The sequence below is a fragment of the Branchiostoma lanceolatum genome, chromosome 7 (assembly GCF_035083965.1).
Source record: "Branchiostoma lanceolatum isolate klBraLanc5 chromosome 7, klBraLanc5.hap2, whole genome shotgun sequence".
Lineage (NCBI taxonomy): Eukaryota > Metazoa > Chordata > Leptocardii > Amphioxiformes > Branchiostomatidae > Branchiostoma > Branchiostoma lanceolatum.
Window position 1 is genome coordinate 20,120,229 of NC_089728.1, and position 24,184 is coordinate 20,144,412.

Consider the following 24,184-nt stretch of genomic DNA (forward strand, 5'->3'; position numbering starts at 1 on the left):
CGTATACGTCTGGATCCTTCATATGTTTCGGGTACAGATACGGGACGTTTCCGAGCAAATTCAGACAAATACCAGGTACAGCTCAGATCCGGCAATTCCGACGCCGTATACGTCTGGATCCGTGATGCACCTCGGATACCTGAGGATATTTGCGTGGATCCTTCGTTTTCAGATATTTGTCAATATGGCAGAGATAATCGGATTGTTTGTCTGTCGGTAGTTGCTTCGGATCCTAACCAACAAATACACACTGCGCGGCATGATCTCAGATCCTGAAAAATCCAGCGAATCCGCAATCGTGCATCATAGCAGATACGGAACGTTTCCGATTGGATCCGACGCACCTCAGATCCAACAATTCCGACAAATCCTGACGTTTCCGGAATACGGATTCGTGTCCAATCTCCCACAAGACACTGCGTGTCATGACGTCAGGCGCGAGAAACGGTTTTCTCGGTGAACAGCACGGAGACAAGAACGGCGTTTCATCACTCTCTGTTCTTAACATGGCATCGTCAGAGCCTACCATGGTCGACCAGTGATTTATAGTGACTTGAGAGTCGAAGGGGATTCGGTGTAAACTCAAACGCGCGGCATTGCGAAGTAGTCTTCTTCGTGCATGCAATATTCGTCGCCCCCCTCCCCCTTGTAAAGTTGGTAGGGAGTCGATTCATCATTTAGAGGGACTGCCCTTTGGTAAGTACAAATTGGAAAATTCCTGTTTCTAACTAGTTTGAACGTCAGTTATCCTCCTATTGTGGCTTGACATATCATCGCATTTGCATGACAATAAGAATTGTCCAGTCGACCTGCACTTCTACACCGTTAGGATCTAGGAAATTTATAGCTTTCAATTTGTTCGTTCTTGCCAATGGTCAACAGACATTTGTGTCTGGTTAACGTTTCAGATACAACATAGCAAGCGGTTGAGGGAAAGATAATTAAAGATATCCTGTAACGGAAGAGAATGTCATAAGTATTTGTCCCACAAAGGTCCCACAGTTTGTGGATAGTGAGCTGGAACTTATGTGGAGGTAGTAGTGTGTTTCAGTGATTATTGCCTTCAGTTATAGCTGTACATGTTTGATCAATATCATATTCAAGTTATGAATGTAAGTTTTACGTATTCAATTAAACGATGCCAGATTCATTTTTTACAAATGTGATTATGTGATATGTTTGATATTTGTCATTGTTTCCCTATATCTATATATCCTATACAGCATCGGCAGATACTTCCTTCACAAATGCAGCACATGTTGTGAGGACCTTAGCTTGGCTTGGAACAAAGCAATCAGCTGTCAGATGCTCAGAGTACCTCAGGCTCCTTTGGTAAGGCTTAAGTCCATCATCGGTACACTTCAATGTTAGCTGAGACAGGCATGATGGATACCCATTGTCCCTTGTTTTTTGTTAGCTGCTGTGATGAAACGAAGCCCATCACAGCAAGGAGGTTATATAGTCTATATAACCTCCTTGATCACAATTATGTCAAAATCATGTGACATGTTACTTAAATACTAAGTATGTGAATTGATATTTATTCATCATTTGGTTTTAACATATAGGAACTGGTTCATCACAAGATGAACTCCAAGCTGAGTCCAACATGCAGATACAGAAGAAATCAGCCTTGCCTGTACCTTACCAAGAGTGCATGGAAGAAGTGAACTCAGATGTAGTCAGAGAATGGGGAGAGGACGATTATACACATGCAGTTCCACGGCATATACTACTTACGTGTAAAATGTGGCATGTCATCATGGGAGTTTTTCAGACAGTATAATGTTACTTTGAAGTTTCTATTTTCAATCTCTGTATTTGAAATTAATTGTATCTGATATCTTTTAGACGAAGAGCTGACCACAAAGGCTTTCATTACTTGAGTAGAATATGTAGAACATGTAGACATTTTTGGTCCAAGTGCACTATACAGCAGTAAATATTACCACCATGATGTGATGGTTGTTAATTGTAATACATTTTGTAACAATTGTGCTTACACAACCCCAATTTACCGACATTAACCTGCATATGCAGAGGTGCTTTGAGTATGTGGATGTCCCTCGGCCTGTCTTAAACGAAATGGATTATTTAGCCACATAGAGCTTCCGTATTGTATTTGATAGTTTTTGAACTTAGAAATGCATATATGTTGAAATATGAAATAATGTTACATTCAGGCTTTCCCAAAACTTCCTGTCATTGAATAATAATGTTTTGGGTATCGTTTAATTAAGAATGCACGCGTATTTATGAATAATCAACCATTCTATCAAACTTTGTGTGTTTGATTTGTACATATTCGTGGCAAATACAAACATATTCAGAGTCACAATATGTCAAAGATTGTAGAAAGTCTATGACATTCTCTTCCGTTACAGGATATCCTAATTATCTTTCCCTCAACCGCTTGCTATGTTGTATCTGAAACGTTAACCAGACACAAATGTCTGTTGGCCATTGGCAAGAAGGAACAAATTGAAAGCTATAAATTTCCTAGATCCTAACGGTGTAGAAGTGCAGATCGACTGGACAATTCTTATTGTCATGCAAATGCGATGATATGTCAAGCCACAATAGGAGGATAACTGACGTTCAAACTAGTTAGAAACAGGAATTTTCCAATTTGTACTTACCAAAGGGCAGTCCCTCTAAATGATGAATCGACTCCCTACCAACTTTACAAGGGGGAGGGGGGCGACGAATATTGCATGCACCAAGAAGACTACTTCGCAATGCCGCGCGTTTGAGTTTACACCGAATCCCCTTCGACTCTCAAGTCACTAAAAATCACTGGTCGACCATGGTAGACTCTGACGATGCCATGTTAAGAACAGAGAGTGATGAAACGCCGTTCTTGTCTCCGTGCTGTTCACCGACAAAACCGTTTCTCGCGCCTGACGTCATGACACGCAGTGTCTTGTGGGAGATCGGCCACGAATCCGTGTTCCGTATACGTCAGGATTTGTCGGAATTGTTGGATCTGAGGTGCATCGGATCCAATCGGAAACGTTCCGTATCTGCTATGATGCACGATTGCGGATCCGCTGGATTTTTTAGGATCTGAGATCATGCCGTGCAGTGTGTATTTGTTGTTAGGATCCGAAGCAACTACCGACAAACAAACAACCGAGTATCTCTGCCATATTGACAAATACATATATCTGAAAACGAAGTATCCGCGCAAATATCCTCAGGTATCCGAGGCGCATCACGGATCCAGACGTATACGGCGTCGGAATTGCCGGATCTGAGCTGTACCTGGTATTTGTCTGAATTTGCTCGGAAACGTTCCGTATCTGTACCCGAAACGTATGAAGGATCCAGACATATACGGCGCCGGAATTGTCGGATCTGAGGTGCATCGGATTCAATCGGAAACGTTCCGTGTCTGCTATAATGTCTGCTAATCCGATTCGTCAGGAAATGAGATCATGCCGTGCCGTGTGTATTTATTCGTCAGGATCCAAAACAACTACCGACATACAAACAATCCGAACATTCCAAATATAAAAAACGAGGGATCCGCACAAATATCTTCGGGTATCCGAGGCGCATCAAGGATCCAGATGAATACGGCGTCGGAATTGGTCGGATCTGCGGGCACCTCAGTATCCGAGCAGTGAACTGGAATTTTTCCGGATTCGCTCGGAAACGCCATGAGGCCCGATTTCGGATACATCGGATCCGTCAGGATACGTGGCCATTTCGTGCAGTGTACCTGTTATCCGTTCGGTAACCACACTCCGTAAACATGATAGAAAAAGTTAGTACGTAATTATTACTGTGGTGAAATATTGACAAAAGTCACATGTGTGATTAGCTAAGGCTGATAATCACCTCTTCCAAAAGACAGGAAAGATTCACGCTTGCTAATGACTTTCCCTTCCGACCACACTCCGGTAATTGGCGCAGGCGCAGAAGACCCTCCTTTAGGTTTGGTACCCTTGGTAGCTGTAGATTTTTTTTTCCAGGATATGTTGATATTTTGGAGCAGGAAGTTATAATAATAACTTAATTGCAAGTTCATGCCCGAAGGCTAATTGCAGACAAACAAGTTCATGGGTATACATGGGAATCGCCATAGTTATCTAGTCTACTGTGAAAGCTCTATGTTAACTAAGGTTGACTATAGTTGGGTTTGACTTCTTTTTTGAAGTCAGTGGAAAATGAAGAGACCCACGTTTTTGTATCGTAAGTGGGTTGGTTGATTTTAGTAGTAAGATTGATTTTTGTAACTTAGTCAAATGGTGAAAGCTAGGGGAATTTACGGAAGCTGTTTTATGTTATATGTAGCTAGACTTCCACGACCTCATATATCTTCGCCAAATAATTTTAACCTTTATGACTGACGTACTTAGGAGTGTTTCTCATCAATCATTGATTATACCAGTTGATCGTCTTCACCCAAATAACAGACGTTGTTCAAAGTATGAGCTTATCAAAGAAGGTTATGCTAACATTTACCATCAATTATGCAAATGGCATCCTTATTAGCATAATTTGATTCAACGAAGTTCACATTCACATAACTTAAAAATGCCACAATTTTGAACTTGCCATCATTTACCTCTATGTAATTATAGTAGTTTCTCATTAATAATTCAAATTATGCCTACAATTGCATATTTTATATCAATTAACATTCCTCTCTTCCTCAGTTACAAATGTCACATATTTGAATAGTCATTTCATGGAAAACAGCGGAGTTGTAAAACTGTCTCATTAGTTATGCAAATAAGAATCTGATTTACCTTATTATATCCAATCATACAAAGCATCACGTAAGCTATCTACATACCAAAAAGTTATTACCATCCATCAAGCCCATCTTGAGTTATAGTATTTTCTCATTAATTATGCAAATGAGTTCTTCATTTGTATAGTTGATATCTATCAATATTTCTCTCCTCCTCAGTTACATATGCCACATATTTGACAGTCCTATCATGGAATTTGGTGGCCGTATAAACTTTCCTCATTATTTATGCAAATAAGATACTTAATTGCATAATAAGTATATAATCATCTTCATCGTCACTCAAGCTATCTACTTACCAAAAATCATGACCATCCATAAGGCCCTTCTTGAGTTATTTCCTTTCAAAGTCTAAAGCAAAACCTGCTCCTGCAGTTCCAATAAAGCCGCTAGGGGGCCAAAACCTATTCCACTTACTCTCTGTCCAAAGAGCTATCTACCACTTAAAAACCAGGGCCATAGCATGTCCCGAACACGAGATATCAAAACAGGAAGTTCGGCTGCAGTACCGGAACAAGCCGCTAGGGGACCCAATATCTAATCATTTCCATGTCTCATCAAGATCTACGCACTTACCAAATATCAAGACAATCCATCCAAGCCTTCTAGAGTTATGCTGTTTGTTACAAACAAACAAACACACAAACCCACACAAAAATGCTACCCTCTGCATAACCTTCTCGGCGAAGGTAATTACAGATAAGGGTTTCCACCTTCTTATGATAAGTTTGGTTTTTGGTATGGTTTTCAGGTAGAGAAAGGGATCAGATGTTATTTTTTTCAAACATGGCTGGATTCGAACGGGTTGTGCCTTCAAACTTTAAATGCCCACCTACAGACTAAAACATAACCTTTGACCTCCTGTCTCCAAGAATCAACCTGATCACGCCACTTGGGACTACTTCCCCTAGCGGTCTCCCAAGACTTCAAAAACTCAGTTTTTGGGCCAAAATCACTGAGAAGAAAGCTGACCCATCACATACACCTCAAAACTGACAGAATGGCACCAAATTTTTCAAAGAAAAGAAGTTTTGATGCTATATACCCGGTACTATTTTTCACACTCACCGGGCACCCTACACGCATGCGCTAATAGAAACCCCTGCCCCTAACATGGTCAGGTTGGGGGACTGAATGTCTGTGTGGCCGCCACCACATTTCAAAGTTATAATTGTAAGCCAATTTAAGACCTTCAATTAATGAGAGGACCAAATTAATGTAAATCAACAGGTGATAATCGCTAAATTGTAGATGTAGTACAGTACATCAGAAAGTTAGATATTAGATATTAAAACTTAGATATTCTTTTCTCCGCAAGTTAAGGACTTAATGAGCAAAACCTTTGATCAACAGAACTTTTCCGATTTCAATGCTCAATTTCTGACTTCCAATCATTGATCAGCTTTGTTATTATTGATCATCTATATTATTATCATCGTTATGACTAAGCTTATATCAAGTTTAATTAAGAAGCTATTTGAAATGTATGGCAAGGTCTCCTTTCTCCTGCCAGGAAAACAAGGTATACGATTTTGAACTCCACGGCGCATTTTCCCTCTAGTTTTGAAAATGGATTGCTGTCCAAAAGCTACACAACACATGTACAGTATAGTACCAGTAACTGAGAGCTTGTTGTGGAGCTCGAGCTGAGGCTACGCCTATGGTAGCCGGGAAGAGCTTGGAACAGGCAGCCTCGATCTAGCATGGAAACCGGCATACCATCAGGGGCTCCACGATATCTCTACGGCGCTGGGGGTGATCCCCGCCCGCCCAGATAGCTTAGTCCACTCGGTGTCTGTTTACGGCCTTGGATTAAATTAGTTCGCCCTCTAGGGTGGTGTCGGAACTCTTTATGGCAGCTAAAGTAGAAAGGCTGCGAAATTCTATATGGCAGCTAAGTAGACAGGCTGACAGAAATGAATCAATAAAGCAGACTTGGTCCGGTAAAACACCCCTAAGTCGACCCCTAGAGACTGGGACCAGGCAAGCCTCGACCAGGCTCTTCTCACGAGGACTAAAAAAACATTCTCACGGCGGGCCCCGAATCATTCTCCCGGCAAGGTTCAGATTACAGGTACAAATATAACAGGTACATGAGAAATGTAGTGACTTCACACAGCAACTTAATGCTTCCATAATGTTAAAGCTGTAATACATTTGTTCATGACCTGCTATATTTCATAGTGGTACAATGGCTACAGTTGAAGGACACTTTCAACGGAACAGACTGTAAAAAATAGCTTGCACGTCCACCCCTGAGTAGAAAATGGGATGTCCAAAGTGGTCCATGTTGTTAATCTGCTACTTGTAAACAATCGAGAGATGCGAGTTAACGTATCTTAATTAACTACAGTGCCATTTCCAATGCGTTTGTACCATGTACATGTAAGATGTTTCTTCAGATAGCACATTGAACCTTGTTAACTTAAAGGCTGATGATAATATCTGTTCTGCAAAAAGTCAGGCCTTACTTAGCTTCCTATGCACCTGCACAGTATAAACAATGGAGGTCGTAGGTCGCCTTATTCCCATCTAAATGGGCCACCCACTTCATTCGTGCGAAAATGGCCGGTGCTGTTCAGTGGGTAGCTGAGACCGTCCTGGAGATTTTGCCGATCTCTGGGCTGACTCTACAGACGTTTCTTGTCTTCTGTGTGACTCTCTTCCTGGCATGTGTTGTCTTCAAGCGTCCCAGAAACCTGCCTCCTTACCCGGCAGGACGTGTGCCTGTCCTCGGGCACCTCCTCGCCTTGGGCCGAGCGCCTCACCTCAAGCTGACGGCGTGGAGGCGACAGTACGGGGACGTCTTCACCGTCAGACTGGGGATGGAAGATGTGGTGGTTCTGAACGGCTACACTACCGTCAAGGACGCGCTCGTGGACAGGTTCGAGCTGTTCGCGTCCAGGCCGACAGACTACCTGCTTGACGCAATAACTGGTTCCGGAAAAGGTAAACTTCTATTCACCATATGCTTTCTTAGCAAATGTCGTACGACAAGTGTGCAACAAAAAATGAAAAGACGAGGACACTTTGTCAGCTGTCCTGTGAAAGAAAACGCCTTGCTGTCAGTCCACTCTACTATAGCTTCGCTGAAAACCGTACGTCGTATGTAACTACGGTTTGATTTATACTGTCTTATTGAATGGCGTCAGCATGGTATCTTCTCAGCAGCATTTATGATGTCAAATTACATTTTTGTGCTCTTTGTTGCTGTAGACATTATTGGTGCACGCTGGGGGACCGGGTTCAGACAGAGGAAGAGGTTTGCCACCACCGTAATGAGGAACCTGGGCATGAAGGTTGGACGTGGCAGCATTGAGGAGAAAATCCGCGAGGAAGCGGACTGTCTCCGCAACAGGGTAAGATGAAACCAATAAAACATATGGTGACCTATTTAGGATCCCGAGTTTTCCAGCTCGAATATATGTTGTCATATTTTTTGTTTGATAGTATTGGAGAAATTCTCATCATAAATATGTTGATACGTTTTCAAATCAATCACATGTTTTTTCCCTCCTGGTGATTGCTTCTTGATGTTTTGTTTTGTAGTTTGTGATAATTTTGTTCTATATTGTTTTCATAATCTCTTTGAATTGAAAACAAAAATGGCGATGGTATGCAGTCTACGAACTGTAGGGTTATGATAGTTCTGTTCAACACCTCTTAGGATTGTTTCCATTGCCGAGACCTATATTCTCCTAATCCATTTAGTCCACTAAGTAACGACAGCCCAGGAATTCCGCAGGCTGCGTCTTCCCAAAATCTCCTGTACAAAATAAACGTAAGTCAAATATAAGACCATTACGGCTCATCAATGCAAACTTTCAGTCCCTTAGAACTAACACTGGGCGAAAAGGTCTCGGATTCAGCCATATCCGCAGAGATATTTATGTATTTGTAGCAGATACAAGAGGATTCAAACGAATACGGGTGGGATTCATAAAATATCAAAAATTTTGATTCGTAGGGATTCGGAGGGTTTCTGTATAAACAGGGGCCCCGCGGGGTACCCCGTGCGGACGGGGCGCCCCACGTTGTAACCCGCGGGGTACCCCGCGAGGAAGCCGTGGCGACTAACGAAGGGTGATTTTGCTTGACATTACATATACTATCCCTTCTTCTGCTACAGTCACATTTCCTAGCCGGGGCCCGGCCGGGCTGTTTGAGATAACAAAGCATAAAAGTCGCATATCAAGGATATACATAACGTATGGTAAGGAATAATGTTTCAAAAGTTTTGTGTGTTTTATTGTCTTTTATATCATAGTTTTCGTTCCCAAAGACTGCTCGGCCGGGCCCCGGGTTGGAAATGTGACCCTAGCATTAGTCGTGGAGTACTCCATTAGTCCAACTCAAGCTCGTGCGATTGCCGGCCGTTTTCCTTGGACGACGGGCCCGATGCTGACTCTCCCCTTACTCCTAACGCCCTTGCCTGCGTTTACGGGCACTTTAGCAAAGCCGGAAAACCCTGCTTAACTCACAGCTCGGCCGAACACGGCACGAGGTAATAGAAAACAGCACCGGGCCGCCGCTTTCCTTCAAAGTGCAGAGGGAATGACGTAATAAAACAGTCAAGCTGATTGATTGTCGTTCTCTTCGGTGCGAAAGAAGAAGCGATATTCCTAGTATTTCCACGCTTAAATGCTGACATGTTCCCAGAAAATCGCCGTCAATGCGGTCGTTCCTCGGCGACGTAACTCCCTCGGCGGCGACAGTCCCTTCGCCGGCATAAGGCCACAAGTAATTTTTTATGGATGACATCAGCGCGTTCATTAATTTTCGCCTGATTTCGAAATAAAAAACAAGAACTTTCATTGCCCTCCGACGGTGGTCAACATGCCAAAACGTTGACAGGCTAAGGTGTTTCATTGCATATGGATACCCAGTGTAGTTCCTGTCCTCGATGGTATGACAAGCTGTTTTCTGCGTTTGTTCTTAGACTAATTAATTGAGCTGTATACATATCTTCAAGAACAGTTTAATGTTGACAGTTAAAAGGTGTTTCGTTGGATATGAATGCCCAGTGTGGTTCCTGCACATGATGGTATAATAACAAGCTGTTTTCTGCATTTGTTCTAGCAATGATTTAAAATAATGGGGGGGGGGGCTAGTTGTATACACAAGGTGTTTCATCGCATATGAATTCCCAGTGTAGTTCCTTCGGATTATGGTACAACAAGCTATTTTCTGCATTTGTTGTAGTTAGTCTATTGGGATGTATACACATCTACAAGGACATGTTGAATCAAGGTGGATTTATATTATATATGGAACCTCATTGGTTGAATACAGCAATAAAAGACCTGTTGGTCATGATATCATATATATTTCGTCACCTCAATTCTTGTTTAACAAGATTTATGATCTCAAAATTTGAAAATATAGGAATCTTGTTTTTCTTGCCCGCCTTGTTTTTGTCGCCCTATCTCATTAATTTTGGAGTCTGCGGAGAATGTCATCCATAATATTTACTTGCTGTGGCCTAATTTAGAGAACCTTGACCCGAGCTAGAAATCGCCTCACCCCCTCCCCCAAGTATATACTCCGTCGTCACAGGAAGTCTCCGAAGGAGGTTAGCCGAAACCGCTGTTCTGCGTTAGACTGCATAATACAGAAAACGTGGAACTACCGTGTAATAAAACTTGGTACATGTAGAAGCACCGCTGTGGGAAAGTTCAAGCAACGTAACAATCACATCGCCAGAAGTTCGCTGTTGACTAGTACACGTAGATCCAACTCATGTTTTTTTCCCAGAAATTAAAATTGCCGCTGATTGACAGTCGGCAGCCTTTGATGACTGTCGACGAAGGCGCCAGAAAGTCTACTGAAGGCCCTGTTAACAAGCAAAGTCGGCGCTTTGTGGGCGGCGCCAAAAACTTGAAGCAGCCGAATCGTCCAATCATGGCGATGCTTATAAATTTAGTTGAAACTTTATCTTCTTGCGTTGGAAGAAATGATTTTTCTGTGCATCAATTCACTGTTCTGGATTGGAAAATGACATAACCTTGCTTTAGAAATTTGTCAGAAATACAGTTAGGAATTAACGTTAATTCTATTCCCGCACTGACATAGAAAGGAATCTTTTACGTTAATGAATGAAAAAAGACCTTTACTGTACATTCGTGCCCCGAGGGGCTAGATACAGGTCGTTTAACATTAACCTAACTAACCTGTAAGTGACATATACAGTGATATATCTACAAAACATAGTTTAAACATACATTAATTAATTATAAATATTAATAATAACTTTATTATTTATAATAAAGTTTCATGCCCGAAGACTAATTGCAGACAAACAAGTACATGGATATACATAGGAATCGACATAGTTATCTAGTCTACTGTGAAAGTTCTGTGTTAACTAAGGTTGACTTTGATTGGGTTTGACTTTTTCTTTAAGGCAGTGGAAAATGAAGAGATCCACCTTTTGTATCGTAAGTGGGTTGGTTGATTTTAGTAGTAAGATTGATTTTTGCAAGTTAGTCAAATGGTGAAAGCTAGGGGAATTAACGGAAGCTATTTTATATAATTCGTTTCTTTCCGCGTCATATAGAGGACATTGGGCGGAGTTTCCATGTAAGACATCACGAAATCGCCGGCGAATGCACCCGGATACACGGCGACATGCCGACCTGCGTGCCGATTACCGGCGCTACGAACGTCCCTTGCTCGCACGTAAATGTTGCCCGATTTGTGTGGGTCCACATCACGAAATCGCCGGCGAATGCACCCAGACACACGGCGACATGCCGACCTGTGTGCCGATTACCGGCGCTACGAACGTCCCATGCTCGCACGTAAATGTTTCTCGACTTGTGTGGGTCGACTTTTTCTTCGGGGCAGACGGAGCTCTCTTCCGCCTAAGTCGAATTTAGCACCCGGTGGTAGAGGAGGTCACTATTCTTAGACGAGAGAAGGAATGGGTATCGCTACTCTAGGTGGTTTTCATCATATACCACCGTGTACCACTTATACCACAAGCCATAAGTGGTACACGGTGGTATGTACACCACCGTGTACCACTTATACCACAAGCCTTAGAGTAGCGCTGCCTATTCCTTCACTCGTCTAAGTATAAAACCACCTATACCACCGTGTACCACTTATACCACAAGCCTTAGAGTAGCGATGCCTATCCCTTCGCTCGTCTCAGTATGAAAACCACCTATAACACCGTGTACCACTTATACCACAAGCCTTAGAGTAGCGGTGCCTATTCCTTCGCTCGTCTCAGTATGAAAACCACCTATACCACCGTGTACCACTAATACCACAAGCCTTAGAGTAGCGCTGCCTATTTCTTCACTCGTCTAACTATGAAAACCACCTATACCACCTTGTACCACTTATACCACAAGCCATAAGTGGTACACGGTGGTATATGATGAAAACCACCTATACCATCATGTACCACTTATACCACAAGCCTTAGAGTAGCGCTGCCTATTCCTTCACTCGTCTAAGTATGAAAACCACCTATACCACCGTGTACCATTTATACCACAAGCCTTAGAGTAGCGATGCCTATTCCTTCTCTCGTCTAAGAATAGTGACCTCCTCTTCCACCGGGTGCTAAATTCGACTTAGGCGGAAGAGAGCTCCGTCTGCCCCGAAGAAAAAGTCGACCCACACAAGTCGAGAAACATTTACGTGCGAGCATGGGACGTTCGTAGCGCCGGTAATCGGCACACAGGTCGGCATGTCGCCGTGTGTCTGGGTGCATTCGCCGGCGATTTCGTGATGTGGACCCACACAAATCGGGCAACATTTACGTGCGAGCAAGGGACGTTCGTAGCGCCGGTAATCGGCACGCAGGTCGGCATGTCGCCGTGTATCCGGGTGCATTCGCCGGCGATTTCGTGATGTCTTACATGGAAACTCCGCCGGACATTGGCAGATAAAATAAATTTCATTTTCCACTGTGTTCATTGTACAAAACTTACACATTCTCTCGTGAGCATGCAGCTTTTTATATCTTCCGTTTTCTATTTCTAGTGGATGTGCGCTGATTCGTATCTTACACACAGTTGACAGTTGGTCAAAATCTTTGTTGGAAAGATATTTTCCCATTGAGTATTCTGTGAAATACTTCTGGAATAATCTGGAATCAATATTCTAATAACAGCCTCTGTGTTGGTCAACTTCGGATTGTCAAATAAGGAGATTCCCCGGAAATCTGATACATTTACGGCTGTTCTAATAGTCCGGGACCCACCCCGCTGATTGTGCACATGTCACAGATAGGCGTACTCGATCGGCTACTGTTTCCGTTTTGGCGCGATGCTGCCGGGTGGTAGGGGCTGCGAGACAAAAGAATAAGAACTTTATTGCGCGACAATTGTAGCTGGTACGATGTATGGAAACTTACGTACATGAGAATTGAGCTATGTAATAGTTCAAGAATGGGCGGGCCAGTTTGTGGGGATATATCAGAGCCCCGCAGTCACTTAATATTACGAAATACACGGCGCGGGAATCCACGGCCCCGGACGAAACAATCCAATATGGCGGCTCAATGCATATTCGGGACAGGTTACCAGCGGTCTCTACCCCGTATACGTGCCGCGGGCCGCGCCGTGTGTTTCGTAAAATAAAGTGACTTTACAGGCGTGCACGGGACAGAAACTGAATACACATTCGGGAGACAACTTGTTAAACCATGGGCGGTAGGCCATCGAGTTTTTGTTGTAATCGCTGTTGCTTTGTGCAATAATAAATATTCACTGGGTACTCAGTCTACTACATCAAATAATAAACACTCACTGGGTACTCAGTCTACTAAATCAAATCATAAACACGCACTGTGTACTCGGTCCGCAGAATCATACACAAAACACGCACTGGGTAGTCGGTCCGCAGAATCATACACTAAACAGTACACGCACTGGGTACTCAGTCTACTAAATCAAATAATAAACACGCACTTCGTGCTCAGTCTACTAAATGAAATAGTAAACACGCACTGGGTACTCAGTCTACTAAATAAGATAATAAGCACGCACTGGGTACTCGGTCCGCTGCGTTGTTCTTGTCATAGGGAATGTTCGAGCAAAGGCCGACGGGAGTAGAACAGGGTTCGCAGTTTGCGCGAACGCGTTCGCGAAGCCGCTGTTCGAACTAAAACCGCCAGGGAGCTTACTTCACTAACTCCATAAAAATGACAGGGTAGGAAAGGCTACCCGTGGACAGCGTTACCACTTTCATGTGGACAGCAATTTTGGTGACTTAGAACCACGTTCGACGGCGCTTCTTAGGGAAATAGGCTACTACCCACTAAAATGCGCAGCCCGACGTATTCAGTGAATGCGACCTGACTAACAAAATCATTACAAACAAACGACACCCACCGATTACATCAACAACACTCCGTCTACTTATTGGCAACTATCTTTGTCATCTCTGTATTCAGTTTGCTTTTCACAGACGGTCCTAATCAGATGTTAGAGTGTAACAAATCTCTGGACCTCGCCGTGCCGAATAATGGTTCCATTTTCGAACGTGGCGGGAAATCTGGCTCTTGCGTCTTATTGGCTATCAATGCCGCACTGCTGGTAACGCTGTCCCCCGGAAATCGGACTTTTTGAAATGCCGCATATCTCCTTTAAAATTAGGCATTGGGTCCTAAGGAATTCTACATGGCTAGTAAGTAACCCCTAGATTATAAGTAGTATCAACGTTTTCAATTTCATGGCGATTTTTCGCCGAAAATAAGGGCTTTTGAAAAGGCATTTCCTACCTATCTATTCTTGTTCTTAACACTACCCAAAGCGTTCGGAAATCGCTGTTCGGCTCTCGGCAATTTTCGGGTGACTCCGGCATCCGTTCGTATGGTTCTTTGGAATAGACGGCGGATCGGGCGTTGTGGTTGTTACAGTTAGTGTACGATTCTCGGGAATCATTCAGTTGATCAAGTACACAGGTAGTGTGGATCTGGCGTTGTGGTTGTCAGTTAGTGTACGATTCTCGGGAATCTTTCAGTGGATCAAGTACACAGGTAGTGTGGATCTGGCGTTGTGGTTGTCAGTTAGTGTACGATTCTCGGGAATCTTTCAGTGGATCAAGTACACAGGTAGTGTGGATCGGGCGTTGTGGTTGTCAGTTAGTGTACGATTCTCGGGAATCTTTCAGTGGATCAAGTACACAGGTAGTGTGGATCGGCACTGGGATCGGGCGTTGTGGTTGTTACAGTTAGTGTACAATCATCTTTCAGTGGATCGATTACACAGTGCGTGTTTGAGTAAGTTCTCGGAAATATTTAGGCCGAGTACACAGTCAGTGCGTTAGTCTACGATTCACCGAAATGTTTCCGTTTGTTTGTTACTTAGCGGATCATCGGAGTTTATACATATACGGCACAGTAATACCGATTTTAACATAAACTCGTTGGCCTACCGCCTATGGTTAAACATGCTAATGGTGTTAGATTTAGCGCCCGTGTTACGATGGCCGATATTGTGGCTGATATATTGGGCGTTCGCTAAAAATCCATTTTTGGTGGGCATTCGCTAAAAAGATAGGTAAAAATCTTCAAGTTCGCTTTATTTAACTTCCGATCGATGGATTGACTTGAAACTCAGGATGAATTAATGGGAAAACAGCCTGAACATATTCCGAGCAGAAAAATTCGATTCGTGCAGCGCCGGCAGAGTTTGTAGTTCCAATTTTATGTAGAATACAACAGAATGGTACCTTTGGGGACGGAAATACACGTGGGTAAAATAATTAATACAAGAACAAGATCCGCAAGTGTGTTATCTGAAGAAACCAGGACATGGCGTCGGTTTGTAAACAAAGGAAAATCCAGTTCTGCTGTCAAACAATAACACTCTGATCTCTCCCGTATTTCCCCAGCAGTTGATTTTCGAATGTGTTTTTTATACAACGTTCATCTCCTCTGTATAGGAATGCACCGTTTATTTTTCTACCAGTCAAAGCTGCCAGGAAGTTTCTTTTCATGTCAGCCCAAGCCGACACATTCGGCACATCAAACGTTGGCGTGTGCGCTGTTACCACGCGTATTGAATTACAGTCTTTAGACTGCGTTTTATCACAAAAATGACGAGAATGAGTTTGTTATTAGAAAGAATGCGTTTTTAAATCGGAAAACGTAGGTTGTGATTATTGAGTCGGTACGTAGGATAGGGCCAGACACGTCGCTATACCAGTTCTTGTCGAAGACGCAAATGTATCAAGGTGAGTGCTACGTTTTGGGGACTCAGTATATACGAATATTTTCATTGTAGACAAATCCATGGAATTTTACCTCATATATGAGGTAAAATTCCATGGATTTGTCTACAATGAAAATATTCGAGTTCATCAATGATCTATTCGAATTCTATTTGCTAAAATTTGAGTGTCTGTGTTTTTAAGAAAGTCGCAGATAATGTACATAGTAAAGGGGTCCCCCGATAGTGCGAAATTGAACGAAATTGAACGAAATGGAACGAAATGGAATGAAATGGAATGAAATGGAACGAAATGGAAAAAAATGGCACGAAATGGAACGAAATGGAGCAAAATGAAACGAATTGGAACGAAATGGAACGAAATGGAACGAAATTGAAGAATTAAAGCAACATATGTAACATTATGAAATGAAATACCAGTAGATAGCAAATTATAAGGAGTAGACCGGAACAGGAAGCATTTTAAATACAGAAAAACATGATAAATAAGGTAAATACATAAAAAGTAAATACATAATATAACGTGTTTTATTTCTTGAATCTATGTGGTAATATTAAATACAACGTTTTTGTCGCGTTTGTGTGGCTAGATTCTTCCCTGAAAATGGAGGCACCGCGTGCAAAGAGATCCGTCGCTCTCCCTTGTGTACCAACGATCTTCAATTGAACTGCTGCAAATGGCAGGGAAAACAAGCAAACGGAACTGAGTATCGAGGTTAGGACTAGATTATACAGTTGGTGGTAACATTGCATCTCATAATTCACCAAGAGGGCATGAGGCAGGTGTTATTTTATTATTCATACAGCGTGGTCGGAGCTGTTTTCTCCCAAATGGGGCCCCGCATATACAAATAAACCGCCATTGTTGCCAGCGCGACAGAACTGTGGCCGTGCGCTACCGACAGGTTGAATCAAACTCCGACTTTCCAGTTATTTACATACGGTTTTAGTCCATAACTTGTACGTACAAGGAGGTTTTATATATAAAACCTCCTTGGTACGTAGCATGTGCCTATCTCCGCAACGACGATTTTTATACAACCAATTGTTCGGCTCAAAGCACGGTGGTCAAATTCATGCTCAGAAACTCCCATGTCCAGCCGAATTCGAACGCTATTCCATGATGTTCGAAATGACGTAATCGATCCGAACGCGCGTTCGATTTGGGGTCACCTGAGGTCATCGCATGTTTTTACTGTAAACCAGCGCGGTCGGGCCCCTTTTCCCGCATCAGGAGAAGAAACTACTTCTTTCACAAATTTCACCTGTTTTCTGGAGAGTATATCTATGCTGGCACTTTGTTGTGGACATCTGACATGTAACGTAACATTACCAGTTAACGTCCGATTTATTAAAACATTATTTATCTTAAAACCGCGCGAACAGAACCAAATGTTAAACCAATGGGCAGAAATATCAGCTATTCTTACAATAAAAATGCATGGTCTGTAAGTTTTTCTCCGCCTGTTTAATGCCGTGCGAGCAAGTATTTATACTGGCCATATGATGTAGAATACGGCTAGGCTTACCCAATATCGTCCACTTCATTATTTTCCCTTCTAGCGCTATTCTTGAAGAATATAGACCAGAAAAAAATGCACAGTAACTGTCGAAATTAGTCTACAGACAAATGGCAGTAAAGTCACTATGTGTGCCCGTCCGCTTGCCTGACGGGCACACATAGATGGAAAAAAACAATGTTTGTGTTGTCATTTCCCCGACAAGAAAGGTTTAACGTCAGCTATTTTTAAGATATACTAGCTATCGTGTAAGTTAGAAACACATGATAGAGTACGCGGTGTCGAATTGCATATGAAATAGGACATGCATGGCGCTTCCGTGCAACTTGTTGCTACCGGTTCAGGAGTTTATTCTGCTAAATCGCTGGACGTAAACCTTTTTCATTGTTTTGTATAAAAGAGAGAGATCGCTAAGGATCATACTTATGACGTTTTTTCAAGCTCATGAGAACAGGCTTTGGCAAAATACACCGCGACATGTGGACATGACCCAAAGCGAACGTAAACTGCTCCCGCACGTAAATAGGTTATGTTACGTTAACGAAGCTGCTGGCGTCATTTTTGCTGACCTTGGATATTAGAAGGATTGTTTACGCCCGTATCAATTACTCCCTCTCCTTATCCGTGCGGCATGACATGCGTTAAAACATCATAAAGGATCAGCTTCAATAATCATCCGCCTTACCTTATTTACGGCTCAAAATGACCATAACGGGTTTCCCGAGGTTTGTGTTTTTGGGATTTTTGAAAAATGCCCTTGTTTTTGAATTATGGGCAATTGAGTGCGAGAAATGTCAAAAAACGCCATTTTTTCACAGATTCGTCGATATTAACTATACTTAGAATCAGAAATTAAAATATCCCAAAAACACAGTTTTGTTTTGTTCCTGGTCGACGAAAAATATAAAGATAAGAAATATTCATTTAGATTTGAAGCCTGGCCTTTGCGATGTGAGCCTAAAAAAATGGGCTCCCTAAAACCTGAGAATTATCGTGTTCGGGAGCAAAATATAAAAAAGTCAGCCATTCAGCGCAAAATTACAACATTCAAAGTTTGCAAAATCGCCAATTTCGCCTTTTAATTTTGATAATATTTTCCCGTCCCCACTATTTTGTTTATTTACAAATGTTTTGCCGTTAGCCAAAATGTTGCCTTGTGTAACCCGATACCTTGTCGAACGCGCGTAGCAACGGGAAATAATACCCTAGTGACAGACCACCGTGAAGTCAGACCCCTGTCGGAGAATGTACCCCTCCGTTAATGACATGCAAATGAAGCTCTGCGCTGCGTCACCAATTTCACACATTTCACACTCCATTCAAACACGGACGTGGAGTCCTCTGCAGACATTTCTGCTTCCCTGTTCACGACAAAACAAAGGGAGGGTGTGAACGAGCAGGACATGTATTTCACGGTTCACACAAAACGCCAACACGCTAGCTGTATGAATAATAACATTACGCTTGCCTCTCATGCCCTCTTGGAGATGCAATGTTACCACCAACGTCTGTATAATCTGGTCCTAACTTCGATACTCATTTCCGTTTGCTTGTTTTCCTTGCTATTTGCAGCAGTTCATTTGCAGATCGTTGGTACACAAGGAAGAGCGGCGGATCTCTTTGCACGCGGCGCCTCCATTTTCAGGAAATAATCTAGCCACACAAACGCGACAAAAACGTTGTATTCAATATTATCACATAGATTCAAGAAATAAAACACGTTATATTATGTATTTACCATTCATGTATTTACCTTATTTATCATTTTTTCTGTATTTAAAATGCTTCCTGTTCCGGTCTACTCCTTATAATTTGCTATCTACTGGTATTTCATTTCATAATGTTACATATGTTGCTTTAATTCTTCGATTTCGTTCCATTTCGTTCCATTTCGTTCCATTTCGTTCCATTTCGGGGGACCGTAGTAAAGGCCGGGGTTTCGTTTATCATATCGACGGGTTCTGCGGCGTCCCCGGCTGTTGCGTGTAGAATCTGGGACCATCGGCAGGGAATAACGGTGAGTTATGGCGGAAACTGCGATTTTCAGATGGCCTTAGTTTTGGCGTTTTGTGTGGTAGGATAGACTAAAATATAGCTAAGATAGAATTGAAACGGTGGTTTCAGTATAAGACTTGGGCGTGGGAATGATTGAAATGAATGCTGGGGTATTGTTAATGTGCTAACCGTAGAACAAAGGGGGCGAAGGCAAGGCGTGCATTTGAAAAGGACGGGTTCACGGGAAAAATTCTGGTCAGCAAAACAAATTTAGTTCCCGCCAGCAAAGTCGTGAACCAATCAGCTACTGTTGCCAGAAGTGACGGAGGTGATTGATATCGATTCCTCATCAATATACATGCTTTACAAGTGAGGAAAAATCAAGGCCCTTTTGACCACCGTGTGTCAGCAGGAAGGATCAATATGTCTTGATTAGTGGCCAAATCCTTGAGCGCGGTTTGTTCTTTCCTGGTGATGCTGCTAGAAGGGGGTTTAGAGACGTTCAGAGTGATGGCTGTCGACTGCTCTAGTTATCTCCATGAAAAATGGAGATATTGTTTTGGGTGTGTCTGTCTGTGTGTATGTATGTCTGTATGTGTGTATGTTTGTGTTTCCGCACCACTCCCGTCAGCATAACTCAAGAACCTCTTGATGGATTACAATGATATTTGGGATGTGGGCGGGTGTTGTGAAGCCGAAATTTAAGGTCGATTTTGGGCCCCCTGGTATGTGACCTTGGTAGTGCAGCAGAACTGCAATTTTTGTATCTTTTGACCTGGACGTGCTGTGGTCTTGTTTTTTGGGTGGCAGATAGCTTGTGATGTAATAAAGAAGTGGTGTAGGTTTTGGCCCCCTAGCAGCTTCCTCTGAAACTGCAAGGGTGGTTTTGTGAAAATCTTCTAAGGAGAATAACTGAACAAAGGAACAACGGATTTCCATGATATTTAGTATGCAGGTAGCTTAGATAGAGATATACACTATGAAGTGCAAATTATGCTAATTGCGACTTAATTTGCATAGCTAATGAGGAAAATGTATATTTGCAGTGTTTTCCATTATCAGACTCAAATACATGTAGTGTATGTAGTTTATGGAAAATGGGTCATCAACAGATACTAATTTTGCAAATAAATTCATAATTTGCATAATCAATGCAAAACACCATATCTCATCTAATTGGAAAATTATAGGACTGTCAATATGATACTTAGTAAACAGGTAGCTTAGACAGAGATATACATAATGAACTGCAAATTATGCTAATTCTGACTTAATTTGCATAGCTAATGAGAAAAATCTATATTTGCAGGGTTTTTTTCCATTATCAGACCCAAATACATTTAACATATGTAGTTTATGGAAAGTGGAGCATCAACAGATACCAATTATGCAAATGAATTCCTAATTTGCATGATGAATGCAAAAACACCATTATTCATCTATTTGGAAAATTAAAGGACTGTCAATATTGCAACATGTGTGAGTTAGATAAAATTGTTTATGGACAGGCATATATTATGCAAATGTGTAAGTCATTTGCATGAATAGAATTGTTCATGGAGATATGAGGTCGTGGAACTCTTCTTTGTCATTGTCGAGGGAACATTGAAAAAATGCCGTTGATATGCGATATGTAACACCCCCTCCCATGCTTGAATCAATAAACAAACAAACAAACAAACAAACTATTCAGGTTGCAGAAAACAACGGACAGCCCTTTAGCATCGCTCATGACGTCACCGTGACAGTGACCAACGTCATCTGCTCCATGACCTTCGGGAAGCGGTACGGCTACGAGGATGAAACGTTCCGAGAGCTGAGGGAGGCGTTTGTCACACTGTTAGTTGAACTCGGAGCTGGGCAGATCATCAGCGTGTTCCCATTGCTACGTTTTATTCCTGTCGGTAGGTCAAATTGTCCTTTGCACAACATTTTCTACAGTGCAATGAATATACTGGCAGTTCTTAAAAAGATTAGTTTACGTTTATGATTAACAACCTTACTGGAATTTACCTGGCCGACGTTAGGATAACTTCTCAGCTAGCTTCCGTAGGAAACTGAGCTGGGTCACGTTTTGGGACAACATCATTGCCACAACGCCACCATGCGGCAAAGAGTTGTATAGTCCATTCAGGCGATGGGGAATGTTGCTGAGGAGTTACCAAAAGCTCTATGGCTATTTCATTACAGGCAAAAACTTTGTATTTATGTCTAATCATTACATATACATATATTTTTAGTAAATAGAGCCAGTACAAATGTACAGGAGGCGTGCTATAAGGTTCGCAATGCGATAAGTGAGGAGATATCTCGCCATCGGGAACACCTGGATCGCGAGAACCCGCGAGACTTCCTCGACTTCTGCCTGCTGGAGCTTGAACAGCAGGAAAAGGTGGACGGTATGACGGATGGAAACGTCCTGTACATGGCCCTGGATCTTTTCATCGCCGGAACAGACACAACCGCCAGCACACTGCTGTGGAGTCTTCTCTACATGACTTTGAACCCCGACATCCAAGATAAGGTATCTGTGAGCAATTCGCCTTCTTCAAAACTTTTCAGACTCATGGAGGGCTGGTCAAAGATCGCTAGATATTTTGTGCTTTTCATGCGACTTTTAAAGTGCATAATACACCAAAATACAACACTTTCTTATTATCTGAAATAGGAATAGTACCATTCAAATAATACAAACGATTAAAACAAATACACGCCCGGCATATTTTAAATTAAAGGACATAGCATAAATATCTAATTTGCTCGCTTCCAAAAATAACGTTTTTTCCGAGCCGCCGTTCAAAGTTCCAAATCGACTTCCATGCCCATGAGTGGGCAAATCACCGATTAATGTAATTACCTAGTGGGAAGTATCAAAAGCTGGAGTAATGATCTTTTGATGGTTCGGTGTTCTATACTAACACCTGAAGTCTGAAAATTTTACGAACATTTCTATGTTAATAAACAATAATATTATGGTTAATGTAATTTCAAGGAATTCTTAATTTCGATGCCATCGGTGTCTTATGCACTGTGAGAAGTCTTAAGCTGTCTTGAGGTGTTATATAGATGCATTGCATATACACAGGCACAGCAGGAGCTTGATGCCGTTGTTGGTGAGAGTCTGCCGACCCTGTCCCACCGTTTCCAGCTGCCGTACGTGAATGCCTGCCTGCTGGAGACCATGAGGATCCGCACTCTTACTCCTATTGTGGGACACGCCACAACTCAAGAGGTCAAAGTGCAGGGATACGATATTCTTGAGGGAACTAAGGTATGAATAGATACATATCATAAGATTAAAAATATTTCTGTACCGTTGAAGAAATGATTCCTTGAAGTTTCTTCGAAAAACTGTATTTGTGACCTCATTTTCACTTTGATTGTCCCAGGTGCTGATGAACCTGCACTCCCTCCACATGGACCCCGCCTACTGGCCTGATCCGGACCGGTTTGACCCCGAAAGGTTTCTGGACGCGGAAGGGAACGTCGTCAACAACCCTGAGTCGTTCATGCCTTTTGGACGAGGTAATTATCAGGCTAAGCTAATTAGATATGTTATTATTGCACAAATTTCACCACAGTAATGATTACACACTTTCTATGTCTTTTCTCGTCACTACTGTTCATTCTTAATTCCAGGCCGCCGCGTGTGTCTTGGTGAGCAGCTGGCCAAGATGGAACTTTTCCTGTTCTTCTCGACCCTGCTGCAGTCCTTCACCTTCAAGACGCCAGAGGGCGCTCCTCCTCCAAACACCGAGGGCGTCTTTGGTGCAACATTGGTCCCGCATACGTTCCAGCTCTGTGCGATACCGCGTTAGTTTTTGCTGAATTGTGAAGACCAGGAGTCAATTAAAGAATGATGAATGAAATTTCCCAAAAAAATCCCTGTTTGATAGTTTTACAAGGCACAATCTATGGAACAGCTGAAACAATTTTAGAAGGCTAGTCTATTCTATTTTTTTGCAAGTTGCAACACAAATAACTTTTGTCATTGTCATTTGCAAGTATTACAACATATTGTCATACACAGATGATTTAGTCTCTTTATCGTAATCAGTTATAGCTTCAAAAGGATAAGGCGGACGTAGAGTTGGGTGTGAAAGCAGTGTTATGCATAAGTTGGTTGCCTTCTATACCAGAATTTGTCTCAAAAGAGGGCCGGATTTGTATATTGACCTGTAATAATCTCTGAATTGTAAACATATCACGCGTATAACAGTGCATAAGAAACTGCCTGAGTAAGTGTTAGATATTCCAACCTCCACCAGTTCTCGACAAAAAGCACGAACCCTTAGTTCAACAGAAATCATCCTGTTTCTATGCTCAACTTATTTTGTGAATTCTTAGCTTTGCTTCTTGAAGTCTTGTTTAAAAGCGTTTAGATACTTTTTTGAAAACTATGTTGTTTACATGATTTTCAGTTTTAAGTTTCGAGAGGAACTATATAAGGTATAGGGCAATGTTACATTTCTTAAGCAATAAAGATAGGTATATATGTTAAGTGGAAGTACATACCCGAAGGCTAATTGCAAGTTCATAACACATGCCTATAGTGGTACAGATAAATAGCTATTAAGGAATTATTGCTACTACAATCAACTACTTACTTTTACATTCTAGAATATACATAGATCTAGTTATGTTGGGTTTGGCTTCTTCTTTTGAGGCAGTGGCAGACAAATTTGCGCACTTCTTCTATAATATGTGGGTTCCTT

The 24,184-nt window shown here is 42.1% G+C and overlaps 1 protein-coding gene and 1 long non-coding RNA gene across 2 annotated transcripts; both read left to right on the forward strand.

The window, feature by feature from the left end:
* The first annotated feature begins 350 nt into the window (after positions 1 to 350).
* On the forward strand, positions 351 to 2,347 carry LOC136438091 (uncharacterized). The gene is made up of 3 exons (XR_010756382.1): positions 351 to 696; positions 1,224 to 1,332; positions 1,569 to 2,347. It is a non-coding gene; the product is annotated as an uncharacterized lncRNA (long non-coding RNA).
* Positions 2,348 to 7,326: 4,979 nt separating this feature from the next.
* Positions 7,327 to 23,506, forward strand: LOC136438696 (cytochrome P450 2U1-like). Its single transcript, XM_066433610.1, has 7 exons — positions 7,327 to 7,711; positions 7,979 to 8,121; positions 21,163 to 21,373; positions 21,710 to 21,993; positions 22,555 to 22,740; positions 22,859 to 22,994; positions 23,109 to 23,506. The coding sequence occupies exons 1-7, from the start codon at positions 7,327 to 7,329 to the stop codon at positions 23,285 to 23,287; spliced, it is 1,524 nt and encodes a 507-aa protein (XP_066289707.1). The 3' UTR covers positions 23,288 to 23,506.
* The last annotated feature ends 678 nt before the right edge of the window (positions 23,507 to 24,184 follow it).